This window comes from Accipiter gentilis, chromosome 9 (assembly GCF_929443795.1).
Source record: "Accipiter gentilis chromosome 9, bAccGen1.1, whole genome shotgun sequence".
In the NCBI taxonomy this organism is placed as follows: Eukaryota; Metazoa; Chordata; class Aves; order Accipitriformes; family Accipitridae; genus Astur; species Astur gentilis.
This window is the reverse complement of record NC_064888.1, coordinates 36,209,662-36,232,964: the sequence shown is the minus strand read 5'-3', so window position 1 is coordinate 36,232,964 and position 23,303 is coordinate 36,209,662. Positions and strand designations below refer to the sequence as shown.

At 37.7% G+C, this 23,303-nt stretch overlaps 1 protein-coding gene across 1 annotated transcript; it reads right to left on the bottom strand.

Annotated features, from left to right (window-relative positions):
• Nucleotides 1–280: 280 nt before the first annotated feature.
• On the bottom strand, nucleotides 281–22,296 carry ENO4 (enolase 4). Its single transcript, XM_049810532.1, has 14 exons — nucleotides 22,132–22,296; nucleotides 19,538–19,666; nucleotides 18,133–18,323; nucleotides 15,879–16,015; nucleotides 13,629–13,798; nucleotides 13,269–13,400; nucleotides 11,736–11,801; nucleotides 10,958–11,020; nucleotides 8,699–8,866; nucleotides 6,779–6,904; nucleotides 4,293–4,488; nucleotides 3,247–3,314; nucleotides 2,565–2,682; nucleotides 281–453 (listed from the first exon to the last, which is right to left on the bottom strand). The coding sequence occupies exons 1-14, from the start codon at nucleotides 22,294–22,296 to the stop codon at nucleotides 281–283; spliced, it is 1,902 nt and encodes a 633-aa protein (XP_049666489.1).
• Nucleotides 22,297–23,303: the final 1,007 nt, after the last annotated feature.

The window sequence follows — 23,303 nt, the reverse complement described above, 5'->3', positions numbered from 1 at the left end:
ACTGAACACAGAGATATTTGTTTTGTCAATTTGTAAATACAGCACAGAATTTTGTGGTGTTTTCAAACTAAAGCCACTGCTCAGTTAACTTGGTTTCAGCTGAAAGCAATGGTCTCCTGGGAAAAGAGAAGCTAGTATCTGAATGCTTTTAAAAATGTTTGGCTGAAGTGCTCAAAAATAAGTGGATTAAGGAATAGTTAACATCGAGTTTCTTACTAGAATTTTTTTATTTTATTTTATTTTATTTTTAGAAATTTACCCAAAAGTTGATGTTGACAACCTAGGTCAGTGTGCTGTTCTCTGGGAGCTGAGCAGGCAGGCTGCGAACCTGCAGGGCTGGCTGAGAGAGCTGTGGAGGCAACGAGTCCTGCTTTGGGGGAGGAAGTACATTGGAAAGTTGTTTTTCTGGCTGTGGTTCTTCAGCAAAAGCAATAAATTCAAGATTTGCCTCACCTGAAATAGAAGAGAAAAAAGAAACTCATTCTTATGTTTGCTGTAATCCTGTTTCTTGTAATGTTCTCTGGTGCGCTCAGATTTTTTTAAAATGCCACATGATGCTTACAAGAGTCTCTAAACACATTTAAAAGTCTGGTCCTTAGAAACAAAGGAGCGACAGTCCTGCACTTTGATTACAGGATTAGGGCATGGCGCACAGCAGCCTGAGCTGGGATATTTATTGCACTCCCTTCTTCACTAATCATCTCACCTCGCTGCCTGTTTTTCGAACACCCATCTTCCTCTGCACTGGCGCTCTTGCAAAAGTTCCCATCAGCTGACTGCGCTGCTGCTTCTCTACCCCAGCCTTCAACAACTTTATGTAAGCCCACGTTCGGATGTTGCTCCCGTAACTCACCACTTCAGCTCTCTTCTCGCTGCTATTTTTCCCAATGCTGTGACACTCTTTCCTCCCCTAAGCCCACCACCTAACTCCCCGTTTTGCCACCTACACAATGCCCACCCCATCACTGACTATGTCTCAGCTATACATGTTACTTTTCAGTAGAGGGGTAGCGGGTCTGTGCTTCAGCTGGCAGGCAGTTCACACGCACCCTCCAGATGAATCCGGTGGCTGAAACACAGCATCGGCATCGGGGCTGCTGCTGAGGCCGAGGCTCCTGCGCAACCCAAATTACTCGTAGGGAGAGGGGGCAAGGCAGCAGGCGAGCCCAGGGTGCCTGTTGTTACGGTGCTGCTGGGCCCAGCTGCGTGCCCCGTTCAGTCACTCCTGGGGGGGCACTCCTGATGGGTCAGTGTCACCTCCCGTCGATGAGCCACTTTACAGAGCCCTCTACTTCTCAGCTCTCCAGTGTATTCCGTAGCTCGCGGCCCGGCCAAATGAAGAGTTTGGTATGCAGCTCAGACATGCTATCTCAGTATTTCCCTGCTGTTGATTTAGTTATTGGATTTTATTTCTGCCAAACGATTAACGGCTTCGGGAATTGTTGCTATTTCACTTTATGAGATACAGGTCTAAATATTTGTCAAACTGGAGCTCTTTTGTTTAGACTATGCCATTTGAATAGGGAATATATTAATGCTGCTGAGGCAGTTAAAATTCATAGTTCTATAATTATCTGTCTTGTTTTTGAAAAGTGCATTCTGTGAAACTACTTTCTTAGCAAAAGAAGAATTTCTGTCTCTGTTTCTGTTTTTTACAATGATTATATATGAGCAAGGAGGAGATTCTGAAAACTCAGAATATTTTCACTAAAAAAAAATATTAAATAAAACATTTGTTCTACAGTATGCATGTCAAGTGCTGCTATCCTATGTACAGAACACTGAAAATTATTAGAAACAAGAGGGTAAAATGACTTGGATCTCCTTCATGTTTCTTTTTCTTAGGCATAATAAATTCTTGCAAACCCTTTCCTTCCTTTCTTCCTCTCCTCGCCTCTCTGCCTCCCCTTCAGACTGTATGCCTTTATTCTGTCTTGATTGATACCTGAGCAAGTGAGAAGTGGCTCTAATGAACTGTCAAGCATTTAACAGTGTAGCATATAGTGTAAAAAGAAGATGCAGATCCTGAAATGCAGGCAGATGCATACAAGTGGCTAAGGCTGAACGTGCATCGTCAACTTCGGTTTTATTTAGTGCTTACCCGTGCAATTGTAGCTTTCCAAACACATTTTGCTGGGAAGGTAACGCACAAAGGAGGGTTGTGAAATGAAGTTTTGTTAGCAATATATGTTTAGGGCTCGAGGGAGGTGGGGTATTTGGCCTAAAATTCCGTTTTGGCAGCTTTTCGGCATGTTATATGCATGGTTTTTGTTTTGTTCCTTTTGCACTGTGGTCTTCAAGACTCCAACCAATTAATTCTGGAAAAAAGCTTAATGTAGGCTACTCCTCAAGAAGGGGTCTATTTTAACATTCAGTAAACAGATAATCCATTAGGACAACAATATACATTGTGGCAAGTGCTATCCTAGGTTTTTTTTGTCAGCACTTATTTATAGTCTTTTGATTTCGCTTCCCTCCTGTGGTGCAGTTTCAATCATTCTCCCTCCAATCTTTGTTCTCGTATTCATTGCAAGCTGAAAACAAAGTAAGAAAGAAGCTCATACGTAGCGTTCTATTCTTGGCCAGTTCTTCCTCTATAGCAAGAAGGCGGTTGTATTTGGTCACCCTTTCTCCGCGGGAAAGACCTCCCAACTTGATAAACCTGGCACCCAGTCCAACAGCCTTAAACGAGAAAGTGCATATTTTAAAACTACACGGTTTGGGAAGTGAAGTCATTCTTAATTATTAAGCATGCTATCCTATTTCTAATTTAACACTTTTATCTTTCTACAGATAAAAACCCTCCTCTAAGTAGAAATAAAATCTCCTAATGAAAGATTTGTGGATGCAAACAGTAATTTTCACTGGCGTATGAAGTGAAATTTTATTTGCAAATGTAGCTTTAATACAAAAAGACTAAATATATTAGTGTTCAGAATTTTTGCCTAAAATATTATTACTACTCAGAAATGTTTTAAGTAACTCAGATTTTTTTTATAACCTAATGCAACCAAATAGATCATACACACTTTTGAATATACTCCTGGCTTTGGCAAATTTCCTGTGTGTTCTCTTTAAACTCAAAGATTAACTCTCTGTGGGGAAAAAAGGCAACTCTCTAGAAAAAGCCCATTTTGTAAAGCGTTATTTCTTTCTCAAGCAGAAACAGGCTTTCTCCTTAAAAAATAGTTCATGTTAAAAGCAGTGTTTTGGCAATTCTGCAATTGAACAGCTTTCAATACTTACCAGATCCACAAGGCTATCATCAGAAGATTCTCCATCTGGACTTCCTAATATGGTAATATGTCTTTGACCTATATATAACGGGAGTGTAAAACCTTCATTAGTGTATATTTTGTATATTCAGCACAGAAATTGTTGGGACTTTTTTTTTTTTTACCCTTGGGCTATCTAAGCTTGAATACAAACAGGAGTAAAAGCAACAAAACCCATCTCTTAACAATGCAAACTCTATTAGTTTGTTACATTAACATTACATATTATCTTCAGCATGGATAAGGGAATACCTAACAACCTATCCTAGTTTCTTTCTCTCGCTGATCTGTCTGGTAATGTATTCTACAGGCTGGGAAGCTGTTCTATTTATTTTAAATGTGCTCCTCCTTACCAGACTAATGATTTTTCTTTACTGCAAAAAAGAGTTTACCATCCTGACTGAAATAAATCTTTACATTGCTATTTACTTGCTTCGATATAGTGATTCTGGGCTTTTTGAAGGAATAAGGAAGGAACTTGGATATGTTAGATTTGTCCATCTATTCCCTGGGTTTAAAAATGAATAAAGAAAAATTGATACAAAGAGAAATCTTACATATGAAACTGCACAAGTTCTTAGTACTGTTACCACAAAGGCTCAATAATATGTAGTCAATAATCTACATAAACCGCAATTTTAAACATTTTGGACTTGGTTGGATTTCTTAATTATTAATACTAGTATTAGTCAAAATTCAGATTACTCAACTACATCTTTTTTTATTTTGTCTTATTCTGATATCTAACTGCATGACACTGAGCTGCAATGTCAAAGGGCACCCACATTCAAAGCATCCACAGTGTATTAATTTACTATAGTTGAAGCCTTGAATGCTGTTTTAAGCTCCTGAACAGAGATTTGTGAATGAAAACATGAATTCTAGTTTCTTCTGACAAGCGCTTTCTAAATAAGAAGTAGCAATAATTAAATAAAAAGATGTAATATTTACAGGTGTAGCAACACTATTTATTGACTTGCAGGGTTTGAAAGTCAGCCTTTGCCCCTCTCTACTCACCGTCTAGAAGTCCAGTAAGTTCTATGAGGTCTGATACCTTAGTTTGGTTAATATATTTTAGGACAACACCACTGCACATTGGTAAGTTTATGTTTTCATCAATTTTAAGATGGGAAATATATTTGGCAGCATCTTCAGCAATCAGGTAACACTTGGAACCAAGAGCACAACATATGTTATTCCATTGCTGTCTGTCCTGCATAAACAATCAATAATAACTGGAGTTTAAAAAACTAAACTGAAGGAAAAGCCTAACTGAGGAGGTAAAAAAAAAAAAAAAAAAAAAAAAAATTGGATTTAATCCTAAAGGTACCATTCATATAAATATATTATATTTTATACTGTATTTTAAATCTGTGCACATAAGAAAAACATACCACTGGAATTTTGCTTGGATTTTAAGATTTTGCTAGAAAACATAAATTCTAATCTGGAATTAATCCAAGCTAGTTGCATACAAGTAGAATTTAAAATATTTCAAATTAAATTAACTAGGAGTTTGCTATTTTGATTTCCTTCCTGAGATGTATTTAATTGAATGGAATATTCAGAGTACTCATTCTTGTGTTAATATTTTAAGTGTCATAATATTTGTTTGAATATAAAATAATGAAACAGGAGGCAGTCATAGACTCAATGACACCTATCAAGACAGGATGATCAGAGCTGTAAGACTGACCCATAGGGAACAGGAAACTACAATGCTCTCTTTCCAGCAAAGCTCTGGTTTTTTAGGGTCTTTGTTTCTTGATTTTAATGCACTGTCCACATGGTACTGAGATTTAAGGATAAATAAAGGACATGGATATGTAAATAATTTGAAAGAAGAAATTTATGAATTAATTTGCTTTCTTTGTGTCCACAGAATGCAAAGTTCTCACATTAAAAAAATTACTTTTCTAGTTAATAATTCTGCCAGTAATAATTCTTGGTCTGCAGATCAGAGACACTTTTGTATCTATATAGTTGCAAACTGTTTAAGGGTCCATTCCTACCAGGATTTCAAGCCCATATGTAAGTGAAAATGAAGTTTTTGACACCTGAACAAATGTTAAAACTCAAGCACTAAAGTGGTCCGCTGTCTGGCAATGAATTGTTGAATTGGTACCAGGGCTAATCCTTAAGGACCTAATTATCTGTGGCAAAGATGTGGCATGGGTAAACTGTAGATTTGTGAGGGGGGAGGAGGAGGAAAGGCATCTCCCTTAATAGTATTCTATTTCAAACTGTACTTCACTACCTGTTGTAATTCTCCTGCAGATTTTCGTATTGCAAATATGTTTCTTCATAAGAATTCTCAAGGATTCTCAGGCCTGGCAGGAGCGGGGAATAATCTGATGTTTTGGAACGTGGGTAATTCAGAGAGTCAGACTGAAACAGTGCAGGGAGGCAAGGCTAACCAGAGTGAGGTAACAGTAAACACAGATATTAGAAAAATGAACTTTTAAAGTTCCAGTTAAGAACAAAATCAGATGGATTTTGCAGTTCATCCATTTTCGAATTATTGATTCAGGCACTGGGCAGATGCACAAAGACAACATCACTTTGCATCCCCCTTCAATCACAGTCTTCATGCTTTGCTCATGAAAACAAACCCCATGTACTTATTTTAAAGAAGATAAAGTGTGCAATTTGACAGCAAAAGCAAATTTTTATTAAGTTGTGCAACTGCAGAATCTAGGTCTACAATTGTAGGTTCTGCTACAATTAAGTTTTTATCTTTTTTTGTAATAGATGGAAACAATCTTTTATGTATAAATGCTAATATTTAAGGTTATGCAATTTGTTTCTTTCATCCATCTATAACATGATAGCATGCTTAATAGTATTCTACTTTATTGTTGTAATCTACTGGCCACACTAAATTGACTCCTCTAACTTTGATCACAGTGGTAAATACACAGTATCTTACTACCATGTTAAAAATTCTGCCGAGCATTGCTGCCAGTGACAGGTTTGTTCTGGCTTTGAGTATAAATCTCAATCATAAAGAATAGCAGCTATAATTTGTTTAAGTGATTCTAAGGCATATACAGTTACATCCAATTTTTAGTTCCTCCCATATAATATAATATAATATAATTTATATATCACTTGAATTTCATAGTTTTGTTTTATAATTTGAATTATTTGTTTACATATGAAGGAAAATGTAATAAAAATGGCAGTGGTTTAGAAAGTAGGATCAGAAAAAAACCCACAATGCTTGTAATTCTTTAAAATATTTGTACTGACCATATTCTGTTCATGCCAGTATTATTTTCTGTCAGGAATTATATCAAAAGTATAGGAAAATTTGGAGTTACTGTCAATTACAGATATGCAAATGAATTGTTAAATACATTTTTATAGTGATATTTTTGTGCTTAAAGACTCTGAAAACAGAAGCTTCATATTTTATATGTTTTGTAAAAATGTGCAAAGTTCAGTGATATGCCACTTAACAGTATTATCAATTTTTCAAGGACTGCACTGTGGTATCTTACCTCTTTTCTTAAGGGATCTATTAATGCAATAATAAAAGGAAATTTATTGATCAGTTCCACATACATGTCAACCATTTCGTCAGGACTTTTGAACGTTCCAGTGAGTACTTCGTATTTTCCTTTAACCTAGAAAGTAAAGTAAAAGGCATAAAAGATAAGGAAGGTAATACTTTAAAACCCAGAGTACTAACATAAGTATACAGATCTTGTGACACTAGTATCTCTATTAAGGCAGCGAATTGTGTGTTCCTCAATAAGCACACATTCACTTGTCTACTTTACTCTATGTCTAAGTGGTCAGCACATTGTTATAGAAAACTCTGCCTAAAGTAACAGTGGGTTCCAGTGGGCTCATGCCGAAGTCTCTGAAAGATGCCACTCCCAAAACAAGGGAGATCTATTTCAGCATTTTCTAGGCAACGCTGGCAGTTTTACAGCACTTTATCACAAAGTTAGCAATATTTGTCATTTTTATTAAATCTTGCATGAAAAATCTCACTTTTCAAAAAAAAGTTAATTTTTTGTCCTCATTTTCATTAAGAAAACACTGCTAGGGGAAAGGAGTGCACCCTCAGTGCTCAAAAACAAGACACTGCCTTTCCTTGCTTCTTTCCCCTTTCAAAAAAAAGACTAGTTTAAAACTAGTCTCATCATTATGGGAAGCACAAACTGCAGCACATGAGGATTATTAAGGGCACACTGTCAAACTGTGCCAGAATACCCATTGCTTTAGTGACTTTTAGCAGTTCAATAACAGAAAGTTACAGAATTACTGATAATTCATTGGTTAAGATTTTCCTCATTCTGATATCACAGACTGTTAGGAAAGCAACTGCTTTCACAAAAGGTATTAGGAATGGAAGGTTTGTCACTGTAGTACACCCAAATACACAAAATCTCATGAGATATTAAATGGAATAGGAAGTTTCTCTTTCTGCTTACAGGGAAACCTGATTGCTCTTGGAACAAGGGGCAAGAACATTAAGACTTCAGCTGGAGATAAATAAACTTTGTCAAAAAAAAATATTGAAAAATAAGAATTAAAAAATTAATGTTGATACACAATGAGATGAACGTTAGTGGATGTACAAACATTCCATGGTAAAAATACACAAAAATGTCAAGGTAGTTTGAAGTACAGAACACATGTAGCATAATATAATGGAGAAATAAGCATCTAGTGATGTGAAGGAATTACAGAAGTATACTTGTGTAAGTAATTTTGTGTTCTTCATCCTTGAAAGCAAGGTGGATAGAAGATAATTATTTCATTTATACCTTGTGGTGAAAGCAAAAAAACCAAAACAAAACAGGATTTGCCACTTGATACTTTAATTCAAAATTGTCTGAGATGTAATGTGAAATGAAGCTGGTTTGTTAAATAGAACATGTAGTAGATGTTTGCCCATTAAAACAGTTCACTGTATTTGACACAGACTGATCTGAAAAATCTTACTGAATAAATAGAGAAAAGGAATAAACCTGGCTGATGCAGGCAGGCTTATACCATTTGAATGATTAAAGTTAAATTATGAAAGTAACAGAGTTGCTGTAGGCAGGACACAAGCTGTAATGGAGGTCTGCCTTGGTCCAGTGAGCCTTATCCCACACAAGGTGCACCACCAGTATTCTGGTACAGCTGGGGAGGAGGAATACATGCATTCTCTCTGGTCCCACTGCATCAAGCTACCAGAATGGTGTCTGCATGTCTTTTCCACTTGTACTCACAGTCCAATACATATCTGTTACACTTGTAGGACTGATTCAACCATAATTTATAAATGCAGAGACAATTCTTTTGGTTTGCTTGATTGCTACCTTAAAAAATGGAGTTAGAAGCAATGTAATAATAAAGGGAGTTAACAAATAGCTACATTCCTTTAAAAAAAAAAAAAAAAAAAGTTATAGAAAGTAACTTACATAATCCATTAATTCATGAGCAGCACAATTTATTGCTAAGTGCATGTCTGTTCCTAGCTCCAGACCCATATTGTTGCAAGCTGTTTGCATTAGGAGTAGCGGTTGTTCTAGATTATCACATCCTGTTATTAGGCAACCTAAGTGTGATATTCTTTTTAAGGCTTGTGGCTGAAAGTAAAACAAAAATAATCACTTTATTTACACACATGTATATATATAATATTTATATTTATATTTTTCACTGTCATTTCAGTCTGCATTCAGTCATCAAAATATAAATCTGTTCTCAGAAATTGCATTGGCAACTTTAAGGACAATTCTCTATGAATGAGGAGTAATCAAGTCCTAATGAATAGTCCTTGCAAATACGTCTAGTCATGTAGTTCCCTCTCTTATATGGCCAGTATTGCTTTACAAAAAGATTTTAAAAGCACTCTTAACAACCACTGAGTTGTCATGGATGCTATGTAAAAGACCATCTCTTTGCCACAAAAACATATTCTCCACTTTTAAACAGCTTTTACTCATTTATCTTCAACTACAACTTTGATATTGCCTCTATGGAGTGTTAAGAAACACTAGAATCTTCCAAGATGTCTAGAATGAACAAATTTCATACGGGGGAAATACCTCCAGCAAAGCTGCATGTCGTTGTCTGCCTCAGGAACAGTGTTCCTGGACATGAGCCACAAGCAGAGGTGCATTGAGCAAATATTTCATGTGTCCTTCTGTCGTCAGGTTTTTTGTAGGTTTTTCAAACACTGATTTTTAATTTTAAAGTCTGTGAATTTGGGATTATAAAGAATGACCCTAAATTGCCCAGAAAGCAGCAGGATATAATCATGAGTTAGACTGGAGAAGTTAATTGGAAGGCATTGGTTTTGACAAGAGTTAGAGAAATAACTACAGCAGACAGAACAGAGGCCTAGCTACAGAGGATGTATGAATGTTCCTTCACATAAAAAGTTAGGAATAAAATGCAGGTCAAATTGTTATGAGATTATTTTGAGCAATCTGCAAGGAGAGACAATTTATTTGACTTGGTGCTTTTGGAGCACTAAGCTGCAGCAATAGACAGCAAGAAAAGCTGCAGTTTCCCTGCATTTAATGTGAGATAGAGGTTAAGTCTGCATTTTCATGTAATTTTCAAGGCATCCACATGTTGTGCCTTGTTACATTTTATTAAAAGCACTGTCTATCTTTAGAAAAACATTTTTTTCTGTCTAGTCTTTACTTCTATAACCTAAACAAGTTCTTCTTCTTCACTGCCTACTTTGTAATTTCTCCTTTTTTTTTTTGCCCCAGAAAGTTCAAACTAACATGGTGCTTTTATCAGTTTAAAATTCAGTCTCACTACTATCTCCTTTAGTTTTCTCCTATTAAAATAAATGGAACTTTTTCAGAGAATCTAATGCATTGTTTCCTTGTGTATATCTTAAGAATTATTTTAACTTGCAACTGCAGTACGTATTCTGATAAGAATATGGAAATTACCCACCAGGAAAACATTGGCCAGCTGCTTAATGATGATGAATTTTGTGTTGTTTAAGCAACAAAAAAAAAATAGGAAAACTTTCATTCATCCTCTCTTTTGTGTACTCCATAACAGCAAAGATTCTCACCTGATAATATTTTAGTCATCTCAGAATGGAGAGCAAAACCAGCATGGCATTTGCCTCCCACTATTTGGAAAACTCATCTACAAACTACAGGTTTTGAAGTGATAAAAAAGATCATTTGAGTCATATAAAATAATGCCCTGTGCACTATTGTGATTGCTGCCCTTTACCTACTGGATCATATCTGCCATTATCTATAACCTCAAACAGGAACTGGGAGCTTAATGCAGCATGATTAAGAGGGGAGTTATGCTCCCAGAGTTAGGAAACAGCACAATATGCAAGTCTTACAGGTAATTGTTTTATGGCCTGCATGATCAAAAGGGCATGTTCTCTGCTGGTGCTACAGGCCTGCAAAATGCTTATTTGGATAATTTACCAGGACTGATTTCTATATGAGAAAAATGACCAGATTCCAGAAGAATTTCCCCTTTCTGTTATTGTTCCACAGGAAGGGAAGGTATAGTCAGAAGAATCCAAATTCTTATGTAAAATATAAGCATTTGGAATACTGAAAAGTCTTCCCTTGACCTTTCCAAAATGGTAATGTAGATTAATGTTTCATGTCTTAAAAACATTTTGGTTCCCTGCTGTTGCTGATACCTCGCTGAAGGCTGAAAAGGAAAACCTCTTTTCTTACCGGAGCTTTCTTCCCTATATTACGTGCTTTGCCTTTCTTACTGTCTGCTAGTTGAGGACTGGGCTGTTGGGAGTGAAAGAAGAAATCAATCAATTTCATGGAAAAGTCCAAAAATGACAGAGACACCTTAGAATAAAAAAAAAAAAAAAATAAAAATTGTCTGAATTTTGTTCTAAAGAGATTCCAAATATTTAAGTTAGGAAATAGCTTCTGTTTTGCCTTGAATACTATCAGCAACTATCCAATTTTATTTTGTGGTGGTAACTCATTTCAAATGTTTATTTCTATGTGGGCATCACTCCAACCATCATTCATTTGTTGTTCAAAAGACGCTCACCTAGCCCATCAAAAATACAGGGGATCTCAGAAATGAGAATCTAGATTCTGCTCTTGGAGAAACCCAACCACCTTGCTTTGCAAAAAGCATGTGCACATACTGAGATTGATATACTACTACAGTAATAGTACCTTGAGTAATACATCACGTGTGTGTGAGACTTGGCAAGATCAGAACCACATATTGTATATTCACTGTGATACCATTCACTCCCAGCATACTTCTTCAGGCAAACAGAAAGTCTTACTATGCTTCGAACAATTTTTTATTCTGTCTTTGTTAATTGAACATCACCAAATGGCCAGAGAAATGCATCTTCTATTCCGTGCCATAAAACTAAGCCTGATAACAGGCTAAATGTTCCACGTTTAAGGTTAAAAAGACAATAGTAGTAGAAAAAACAAATTAAGTACATCACATTATAACACATTTTTACTGTACCACTTTGCCTGGAGGGTCCAACAGTCTCATAATTTCTTTCTGAATAACCAGAACTCTTTCTATGCCCTGAAATTAAACAACAATGATCTTCAAAAGAAAGATAAATTATTTCATTTTAGCAGCTTAAATCAGAAGAGATTAAATCACTTATTCTAAATGCAGATCTTAATATAAAGTCATTTTAAAAATAACTATAATAGACTTCCGTAACACAGTCCCCCCACCCACAAAATGCAGTCAAGTGTCCAGTGATAAAGGGTTAGTAGCAGTGGAATGAACAGAAGTATTTGATTATGCTGCTGAATGGGATGGCAAGGAAAGTGGTCTCTTCTTCCCCAAAAGGAACCCTTCCCAAATCTAACAAGCAAGCAATATCTGGGTCTGTGTAGTATCTGAGAAGTGGGAAGATGATAATCACTGTTCACAATTGTGACTCTATCTACAACTTTCTAACTGGAAACTCTGACAAAATTGAATGTATTTACCTTCAGAACATTTCAAGGAAGCAGGGAAAAAATTGCTGTCTTCATTTTAAACATTGGGGAATGGAGGAACACTCCAATCAAATGAATCCATTGCTTTTAACGCAAGACTCTATCCTTTTCAGCTAAGTTAGTAAAAGTTTAAAGCTAACTTAGTAAATTACATTTCAGATTTTCTTAAACTGTGCCAGTAAAGGAATACTGAAGGGGGCAGAAGTCAGTCACAGCTGACAACACATCAACACAGGACAAATGGTTTTTTGCACTGCAGCAAACAGCTTGCTCCTCTCCCATGAGCACTAGGAGGCATGTCTTTGAAAGATACAGAATTAGCAACCTTATTAAGAGCTCTTGGTGACAATTCTAAAAAGTTAAAGGGAAAGGAAAAAGAAAGAGAATCGAGCCTAGCTATTTGTTCAGGTCACCAGCATACAAAGTAGAAATCACAGCCCTACTATAGGCATCTTGTGCAGATATATTCTTTAATGCAACACATGGCTAAACAAAAAGAGAGGGTTGATCCAGCCTGTCTCATCCATCCTTCCTGTTCCTTGAATATATTTTCTTCTGCTTTGTATTCCCTTCTATCGTCACAGTTTCATTTTTTAAAGCAGTTTATCCCCAAAGATTTCATGCTTTTCTGTGAATGTTACAAGTATTGTTTTGTATGCTCTATAAATCAACTGCTACTATTTCTAATCTACTAATGTAAAATCACATTCTAAACAAAACTAAATTCTCTTACTGGTGTGTAACACAATTCTCTTACATCTTCTTCGATGTACTGATTTTTTCCTCTATACTAACACATTATTTTTAACTTGAAATCTTCATGTATCTTCTTTTAAATCTTCATCTATTTACTTTTTTTAATGTTCCTTGTGTTAGAATTCTGCACTAACGTTTGTTAAAACTTGGGCCTTGCAAGCAAACAAGAAATGAAAAACACAGTTTGTAAGGACTATGTTAAAAAGATCTATATATTTACATACATATGTAGTTTATATTAAGTCTATAGAATACATTTATAAAAATGAAAACAAAACGGTACCTGTTTGAGTGATAACTGAACTGGTGGTATAAGCATAACTTCTTTCACTAATTTCAGTTTTGCAGGTGAAATTTTTTCACAGTTCAACAGAGTAACCATTGGGAGTGGTAGTGTCATTTCTTTAGGTGAATCCTGTAATTGGGAGTACCATGTGAAAATAGAAATGTTAAAAATCAGAATAATTTCTTACGTATTTTAATTATTGCACAGGGTTCAAAGACTGCTACAGACAATGGTCTTAAGGGTGTATTCTACGAGGTATATTAAATACTACTGTCACAAGGGACTACTGGCTTCAGAATTCTAGAATAATTGTGATAACCAGGTTAGATTAAAATTACAAAAGTCACGCATATCTACCTGATCATGTTTCAGCAGTGCAATATGTAAGTACAAGGGGATATGGCTAATGGTGGCACCAGCCTTAGCTACGGCAAGTGATGTTCCCCCAATGGCTAAGCTGCCACAAAGCACGGATTCAACGGGTTCTGCAGGTGGGATCGTTCTCTCTGCAGCTGCCACCTTCTTTCCTACAAGACAGAGACTAGTAGCTAAGTATTTTCTTGTTTAAAATATATGTATCACAGTTATATGAGTAAATACGATATTGCCATTTCAGTATGTACTCAATGTATTACAAAACAATCAGTTCTTATTTTAAACTTAATCTTGTCAGTTATTTTATATGAAATGACCTTACAAGTAAGCAAAATATCTGTCTTCACTCTGGTGTCAAATGTATTTCAAATCTGTTTCTTTTGGAGACCTTTCAGCAACTGAAATCTGTATTTTTATTTACCTAGGTTTATAACCAGTAACATTACATCTTTTTTAAGGTTCCTTTCATAAGCATGATTTCAGTATTCTTTATCATCCTCCCTGTCTGCTCAGCTTTTGCATAAACAGCTTGGAAGATTACATTATAACCTGAGTGGGAGTACACATACCTAATTTCTTCTAATAATGACTGTGAAAAAAATGTAGGCCTATTACAGTTGGATTTTCCAATCAGAAAACAGGTCTTTTAAACATTCCACATGCCTAGTCTTGTTACATTTTCAAAATAACTTATTTCCCTTTCAAATACAGTGGAGTAACTTTTGCCAAAATGCTTGAAACCCAGCAGTTCCCACTATCATATTTATTGCCTACAGTGCTTACATAAACATGTACAGTAAGCACCTATGTGAAACTGAAATAAGCAGTCTGATTGTCAAGAATCATATGCATTGGGGACTTTATAAAGGTGACCAACTACTTTGGTTTCTAAGAGAAGTGCCATACAAGTTTTGATTTCAATAAAATATAAATACTACAGGATACAACTGCTATTTTATGATAAAATGTTCTTAATAGGACCTTAATTGGATATGCAGATTAGATTATACGTAAGTTGCATACTAAACACAGATCCTATACCTCTTACATTGAGGATGAAGAGCTACACACATAGACACTAGTAATCAAGTACTCAGCAACTGTGACAAACTGAGGTGTTTTGCACAGATCCTTTACACTACACTACTTTGTAACCTGCATAAATTGGAACATAGATGCTACCTCTGAAAGCACCTGCTACTGGAAGTCACTATCTGTTAGCGGTCTCCTGTAACAGCCAGTAGCTTTATAATCATTGACTCCTAATAGTCAGATATTGATTCCAAAGTAATATTAGTCACTGTCGCAAACAAGTATAAAGAAAACACAATTAGTGAAAACAAGTAATATATGCATCAGCAGAAGCTTGACTAAAAGTATAATATACAGCATGATGGTATCTAGATAGACCTGACAACTGCAGATGTTACATTTCAGGTCAAAGGTGAATTTACTGTGCACACATCTAACATTAACTGGTTACTGATAGTATATGACAGTTGAAACTAAACTGACAAGAATAATTTGCCAAAATTTTCTGCCCTTCCAATAAATGATAAACCTTTTTTTTCTGAGGCTAATACATATATGAAGGTAACATATGGTGCTTTTTTCATCTGGGTTTTTTTTGGCCTGTATACTTGCCCTATTTCTCTACTCTCACACCATTTTTTTCCTTTAGTAGGATAGTTTGCTTACTTCTTTTTACTCTATATTGCCCATCATTCCCACCTCATCCCCTTCTTTCTCTTTTGCTTTTCACCTTATTTCCTCCTTTTCTCACTGTTAGCAAGAAACTTCCCTTCCTCCCTCTTTCCATTCTTTTCAACTTCTATCTTAATTCTATTTCCATTTTCCTGTTCAGTTCTGTGATTCCCTTTTCTTTCCTTATCATTTTCATTTTTGTTCTTCATTTGCATCCTCCTCCATTCTTATTCCTCACTCTGAAGAGTAATAACCTCCTGTCTAAGCCAACTGTAAAACAAAGGCAAAAACTCTGTTCAACCAATGCATGTGAATGATGAGAAAACTCTATTTTCCTCTCTCTTATTTCTGCAGTAGAAACTGCTGTGATCAGAAAGAAGATTTAGGAGAGAGAGTAGCCAAACCCTTTGAACATGACTGTGTCGTGTTCTGAAGCATTCTGTGTCCACAGAATACTTCAGAAAGTATTTTAGCAACCTTTATCAATATCTGTATTGCAGAAAATATTAAAATCAAATAAACTAAAACCTGGTTTTGCTGCTTTTTTTTTGCCAGATAGTGCTGTTGCTGATGCAGTGCTTGAAGTAAGGGCAAGAGTGGCTTCTGCTTCTTCTCCTTGGTTTTGAATGTCTTTTTTTTCTTCTACCTTTTTTCTAAAGTATTCACTGAGAGGGGAAGAGGCATAAAGATTACTGGCTCAAATTATTGTTAGACATGTGACAAGTAGACAGAGTATACAGACTAAAGAACATGCTAAGAGGTAGATTAAGGGCACCTATCTGAGCTTCTGCCATAGAAGCTGGAGAAGTCAATAAATGACATTATTTTTGTGGTAGTCATCTGCAGCGTTGGTTAAACAAAAAGAACCACAAGCAAGTATTATAAACCTTAACATGCGCTTTTCAAATCACACCGGTTTGAAAGTCAGCTCTGGGCAGACAATCTTAGTGTGAAGGTTGTATTTGCTTTGCATGGGTAGCAACGGATCTTGTCATAACTTCATGACATACAACAGCTTGCCCTAAGTTGCTAATCCAATAGGTCAGTCATACACTGGTTATCTAAGTGGCTGCAAGATCATAAGTGGCTTGTCCTGGTTTCGGCTGGGATAGAGTTAATTTTCTTTCTAGTAGTTGGTATAGTGTTATGTTTTGGATTTAGTATGAGAAGAATGTTAGTAATACCCAGATGTTTTCAGTTGTTGCTAAGTAGTGTTTAGACCAAGTCAAGGATTTTTCAGCTTCTCATGCCCAGCCAGCAAGAAGGCTGGAGGGGCACAAGAAGCTGGGAGGGGACACAGCCAGGACAGTTGACCCAAAGTGGCCAATGGAGTATTCCATACCATATGATGTCATGCCAAGTATATAAACTGCGGGGAGTTGGGCTGGGGGGCAGATCGCTGCTCGGGAACTAACTGGGCATCAGTTGGTAAGTGTTAAGGAATTGCATTCTGCATAATTTGTTTTGTATATTCCAATTCTTTTATTATTATTATTGTTGTAATTTTATTATTGTTATTATCCTTATTATTTTCTTCCTTTCTGTCCTATTAAACTGTTCTAATTTCAACCCACCACTTTAATTTTTTTCTTCCCAATTCTCTCCCCCATCCCACTGGGTGGGGGGGAAGCGAGTGGCTGCATCGTGCTTAGTCACTGGCTGGGGTTAAACCACGACAGGCTGGATTTCAATTGCACGCACAAAGCGGAAACTGCATACATGGGTCACAGTCACCCAATTCAGGCAACCTGAGTATGTAAGATATATAAAGTAGTGTAAACAATACATTAAAATCTTATTTAGACTCACTTCATTTGGAATAATTTCTTTCCAATCGAGTCCTTATTCCCTTCATCAAGGTTTCCCCAAAAGCTAATCCATGTGGAAGGTAATTAGATCTGTTTGCTACAGTCTGTGTTAAGTGCGGCAGCCCAACCGCTACCCCTACAGCAAAGTGTCATTCCCCTCAGTGACGCAGCTGAAAGAGATACTTCCAACTACACAAGAGGATGACAGGCCATATTGCTGCTTCCAGGGCAAAGCAAGCCATAATGTTGCCAGGTAGCTCCTATAATGTTACTGTACAAATACATTCAGATACATCTGTTAAACTTTTACCTTACGACTTTTATTCTTACTAAAACCAGACACATTTCTTTGAATGGAAAAATATAGCCATTCTTTTTTTTTCTTTGGGATGCTCCAAAGAAGAAATATTTGTATGAAAAAATAAACACAGATGTTTACTAAAGAAACTATGTTTCCAAAGAAACTAACTGTCCCAAGTAAGAAACCTTTTGAAGTAGCCTGCTCAGAGAGAAGACTCCACCAGAACCTGAAAACTGTATGTATATACATGTTTTCTGTGGATTAGCTCAATGCAGAAGACACACACAGGCCTTTCATACCACTTCCGCTCTGCAGTGCAATGAACAGAAGAAGTGGAGTCGCAGTCTGAAAAAACATCCTCACTGAATTAAACTGGCACTGAATGAGTTTCTTAAAGTCTTTGACTCATTAATGTATTTAGGCTTTTTTTTCTTAAAGACCCTTATTTTTGTATCCCATGTATAAAACCTTGTAAAAAAGAGCATGATTTTCATATCCTAATTATGAAAAAAGCAGGAAATAATATAGTGCAATGTATCATATAGAAATCACCTCTTAAAAATATATTTTAAAAAAGTAGAAAACACTGAATATTCTATATATTTTTCATTTACAATATAAATTAATGATGTATATTTCAAATGCAATGATTTGCATAATATGCAAGACCTACCCAAGCACTTTATCAACTTTACACTGGTCAGTAGGCTTCAAGTTTCTTAACATTGTGTTCAGTGATTCATTGACCCATTCCACAGCAGTGTTAACAGAGTCATTTCTTTCTCTCTCATCAGCTTCAGCTGTGTCAGGTAAAGCATTTTCAGATATTTGAGAATGAGAAGACATTACAGTGGAACAAATCCTCTGGAAAAAAAAAAACGTAAAAAGGCTTAAAACACTATTTAATTTCTAACTTGGAAATGTCATTTGAAAGACTAAGAAGTCTATGTCCTTACCAACTCTACAAGTACCTATCTCCAAATCTACTGTTTGCTCCACTTACCTTTTTTCATCCAGCACCTTCTTCCTAGTCTCTCATACTTTGGTAATCACAGATGTTATTCAAGTTCCTTGACCTAAATTATAACTACTTAGGCAAAAACCTCCTGACAGATCTGCTTTACACATATATTTTGTTATCAGAATAGAATGGAACTATTTTAAGGACCATACAGTCATTAGGACATCTTTTATTGCAGCTGTTGGTAGTCTGTCATAGCATGACTCATCAGCATTCATGCTTAATGCCATCCCTCATGATAAGTTACATTTTGTCTTACTTAGGTAACTTAAACTTGTCTTTCTGTGCTGCTGAAGAATAAACAATACTTAAGAAAATTCACTTAATGAAGACATCATTTACAAACATCACAGAGTTGCCTGCATTAATAGTATTAACTTTACATACCGTGAATATCTATGAAATTATATTTAATTCAAGAATGAAGTGAACCATAGTTTAACCGAAGGAAAGTAGAAATAATTACTCCACAACAGCTAGAGTTGCAAAGACAGTATCTTGAACATTTCAGGTTGGGGGAGAGATGACAATGCACCATCAATTTTGCATTGCAGGTGCTAGATGGATATGTTTGACTGAACTATCATGCACATCAGCCCATTAGCTCACTCTAAAAAAGTTCCTTTACCTATACTGTGTTTTTCACCTGTATTATATTTTTCTGAAACAGTCATACAAATATAAATATAAGGATCTGGGAAAAAAAAAAAAGTAAAAGGAAAATGAACTTAGAGGCCTAGAAATGGGGTGTAAGGAAAAAGCTACATGATCATTAAGACAGACAAAAATTTAAAATACAAAGATGCACTGTCACATCCCGCTCATAAAAGTACTGTCTAATTCATGGAAAATAATTTTTTTATAGTTGCTGCAACTGTCTAACTTTTCATGACAGTTTTTTTTTTCTAAGTTACAACACTCAACTATTGAGTCACAGGGATTCATATCCTTTCATTAAAGATGGAAAATAAAATGTTCCTTAGGATGTGAGTGGAACGGTACCTCTCCCTGATACTGTCTTATTAAAATAAACAAAAGAGGAATCAGCAGCTCATACCTTCTCATAGTTTTTAACTGTACAGTATATTTCCACTTCTAATGTTGGCTGACCAACTCCATCAAGAACTTTTCTTCCAACTACCTTGCATATTACTGGAGCTCTCGAAAATTTAGAAAAGTAGTTAGCCTTAAATGAAAGAGAAAGAACTTCATTAAAAGTCAATTTCTATGCAAAGAGGTTTTTATTCCATTAAATATATTTCAACCAAATCCACCACTGAGCAAATCCATTTATACATTCCAGTATTCAAAATACTCCTGTTACACTACGCATTTACTTCTATATTATCTGCTTAAGTATGAAATTCCAGGGAACAGAAACAACTCATATCTAAGCATGGAAGTCCAAAGCCACATCCAAGTTAGATGAAAGTGTGTTTTATTTGGGAAAGTTAGTGATGAGTATCAGAATCTCCTTAACCCTCCTAGAAAACAGGCATTTGTCCGAAGCTTACTTGGCTTTACACTGAAAACCAAAAATAGTCATTGTGCTACTCATGAAACTCATTTCCATTAGAATTCACATAGCCTCCACCCCCCCCCTGTGCAGTGAGCTGCTATAAAATAATAATTTTGTCTGTGGATAAGATCTTGAAAAAATACATGTCTCTTCTCTCTCATAAGAGAAAAAGATCCTAGACAAGAGAAACTCTCAGAAATCCATAAAAAAACTCTACTAGATCCTAATGTTATACTAAAATCCCTGTAGCATGCTTTCATTTATTGATCTATTAACAAGGAGTTATTAAGCTTTAAAATAATATCGTAATTTTTTTTTCCCTAACAAAAATACTAGAAACAATCTTTAACCAAAATCCTCCTGCTCAGGAAAAGTTCTCATGTGAAATGCTATGCATAAAATTTTGTATGTGCTGCAGACAGGGAAAAACAAGGAGTATTTTCAGAATATGCTTCTTGCTTATAGAAAGTACTTAATGTCCTAGATACCTAATAATGTTTCAAGGTTAGTTCATCAAAGACATATGTACAGTGGCTCATGTGTCTTGACACTCAACTGATGCAATAGTAAAGATCTTCATAGTAGAAGATTTAATCTGGAAGGAAGAGAAGCTTGTCAGCAAGCTCCTCAATAACAATAACCACTCCTTTTGTAGACTCCTCTTATGGAACATACTTGGTGTAAGGTTATTTAACACAATGACCAAACTCTCCTAATTAGAAGTGGTTTTTTGGTTGGAAGAACTTGAGCTAAGGAGGCTGGCACAGTTTTAAGGAGTTGTCGGTATGCCACACCTAGTAACAGGACACAAGACAAGTGACATAGCTGGGGATCACTATCCTATGGGAAATCTGGGATTTTAGGCTAGCAAGCTTTGAGCCCTGCGAGAAAGGTGAAAAGCTAGACTTCTGCAGGCAGATTTCTCTTACTTCTTCCAACATGGTCTTTAATGGGCCTGTTGGACGGTCATCATCCAACTATGAGAATATATTTGTGGCTCTGCCCATATTCAATGAACACTGATGTTGCTTTAAAAAAAGGGATTAAGTTGCTACCTGAGGTTTATTACATACTTCCTTACTGGTTTCATTCTTTTGTCTGGTATTGGAGACAGTCACCAAACCATGACTTACCAAATGGGAAAACTAGGAAACACTTATAGCTACATAGAAGAGAAACACACCAAACACCAAGCAAAGCATTTACAGGTGTTGCCAGTTCTAGTCCCTTCCACTGGTGGTGGCAAAATATCTGGGAGATGGGAAACAGTGTAAGACATAATGAAATGTTTCATTTCCACAGCCACTTTCACATCAACGAACAAACTAGAATTTTTTTTTTTTCAAGAGTTGCTCACTACTGTAGTGTTGGCAATGCCTGTATCACCACTAACAGATGTTTCAGTAGGACTACTGTCTATAGTACTTTGCCAGCTGGGAACAGATAAAATTGGTCTGATTCTTGACACTTCCACTAAGGCCCATTTGCTTTTCAGGAACTGCTGCAGTGTGAATAGCACCCAGCCTCTTGTTGCCACTGGCCCGAGACATCATGGTGCTGAGCAGCACTTTTCTTTGGGACGTCCACCTGTGCCCTCCTAAGGCAACATACTTTGGTTTTGTGTCGAGATGAGCAGCCAGCACAGGACAAAAAGCCCCGCTGCTGCAGAAACATATTCAGCCCAGCGTCAAAGCGCCACTGGCCACAAACACAAAACCGCCGCGGACCTTGCCAGAGTCGACGGGAAATTAGTTAAGCTTAATTGCAATCACAGAGGCGTCGAGCTCCTCGCATCAACCTCTTGGTTCACCAAAGCCTTGGGGCCGGCAGCCAGCACCCCCCCTTGCCCGAGGGCAAGTGCGGAGCCCGGCGCCCACGCCAGGTACCTGTGAGGGGGCCACGGGAAGGCCCGGTACGGCGAGCACCCACGGGTGCCTGGGGCAGCGCCACACGGCCGCCTTCCCCCTCCACGCCGTTCCTCGCCCCCTCTGAAGCGGGGCCAGGAAGGCCCCTGCTCGCCGAGGAGAGCCCCCTCCGGCCCCGCTCACCCCGCCGAGGGACGGCTGCCCCTCAGGAGGAGCCGGGGCGGGCGGCGGCAGCTTCCCGCCTGCTGCTTCCCCTCCCCGCGCTACCAGCTCCCCGTAGAGATCCGCGGGGCGCAGGGTGAAGAGGGAATTGAGCGCTTCCTCCATCCTCTGCGGCACTCGCTGGCCTCGGTAATACTCCGCCGCCTCCCGCCGCAGCCCCTGGAGCCTCCGCTGCTGCTGCTGCTGCTGCCGCCGCCCGCCAGGCTCCATGGCGGGGCTGCGGGCCGGGCTGGCTGCTAGGCGACGGCGGCGGCCGCCCGAGCTCTCGCGAGAGCCGCGCGCCTGCCCTCCCCCCCCCCCGGTACCCTTGGGCGGGAAAGCCGTCCCCTCAGGGTGCCGCCGTCCCCTCAGGGTGCCGCCGTCCCCTCAGGGTGCCGCCGTCCCCTCAGGGTGCCGCCGTCCCCTCAGGGTGCCGCCGTCCCCGCCCGGCCTGTGGGCTCCTCGGTTAAACGGCGCTCGGCTCCCAGGGAGTCGCTAAACGAACACCCCGTTCCTGCTGTGTTGCCGGGCCGGGTGTGGTTGGAAAGCCGGGGGTGGTGGTTTAGGGTTGGTTTGGTTTTCTTAATGCCGTGCGGTGTTCGCGCTTCCCTCGGAGGCTGGTTATGGTCTTCCGAGTCAGAATGCCTCGAGCAGGTACTCCTTAGTTTTAAAAGTCTCTGAACAACAAAATTGTGTAAGATTATCGTCCTGAAAGAGAGACAGATTGTGGTTTGTGAAACGTCTAGTGAGGATAACGCTGCAAAATGCCCCAGTAACTCTACTTCTGCGTTTAAAAGCCCTTTACTTTCAATGAAAAGAAACGTTTCACAACCTAAATGATCGTTTTTAGTCTGCAATTTCCTACAAAAACTTTCACTTTGTTACACTGTTCATTGGTAATTTTGTTGAAGTAACTGAAAATGGAGATACTTAAAAAGCTGTTAGCTGCACACTTCCTCAGCTCTAAAATCAATATGTGTAGACCTTTGCTCATTGTCTGTTCACTTCTGTAGGTGGGGTGATAATGAAGAAAAATCCCTACTGAATCATTTTCTTTTCCTTTCACATCCTTCAGAAATAGTATGGTACGTCTCCAGAGAGTTAAACCCTCTTTTTTTAAAGCCATTTCCTCAGAAGAAGTTTCTAAACTGACACTACCCATTCCTTGAGGAGAACAGGCAATGAATACCTCATTAGATTTTCCTCATTCAGAGCAGGTTAGCATGGTGGGCAGCTGC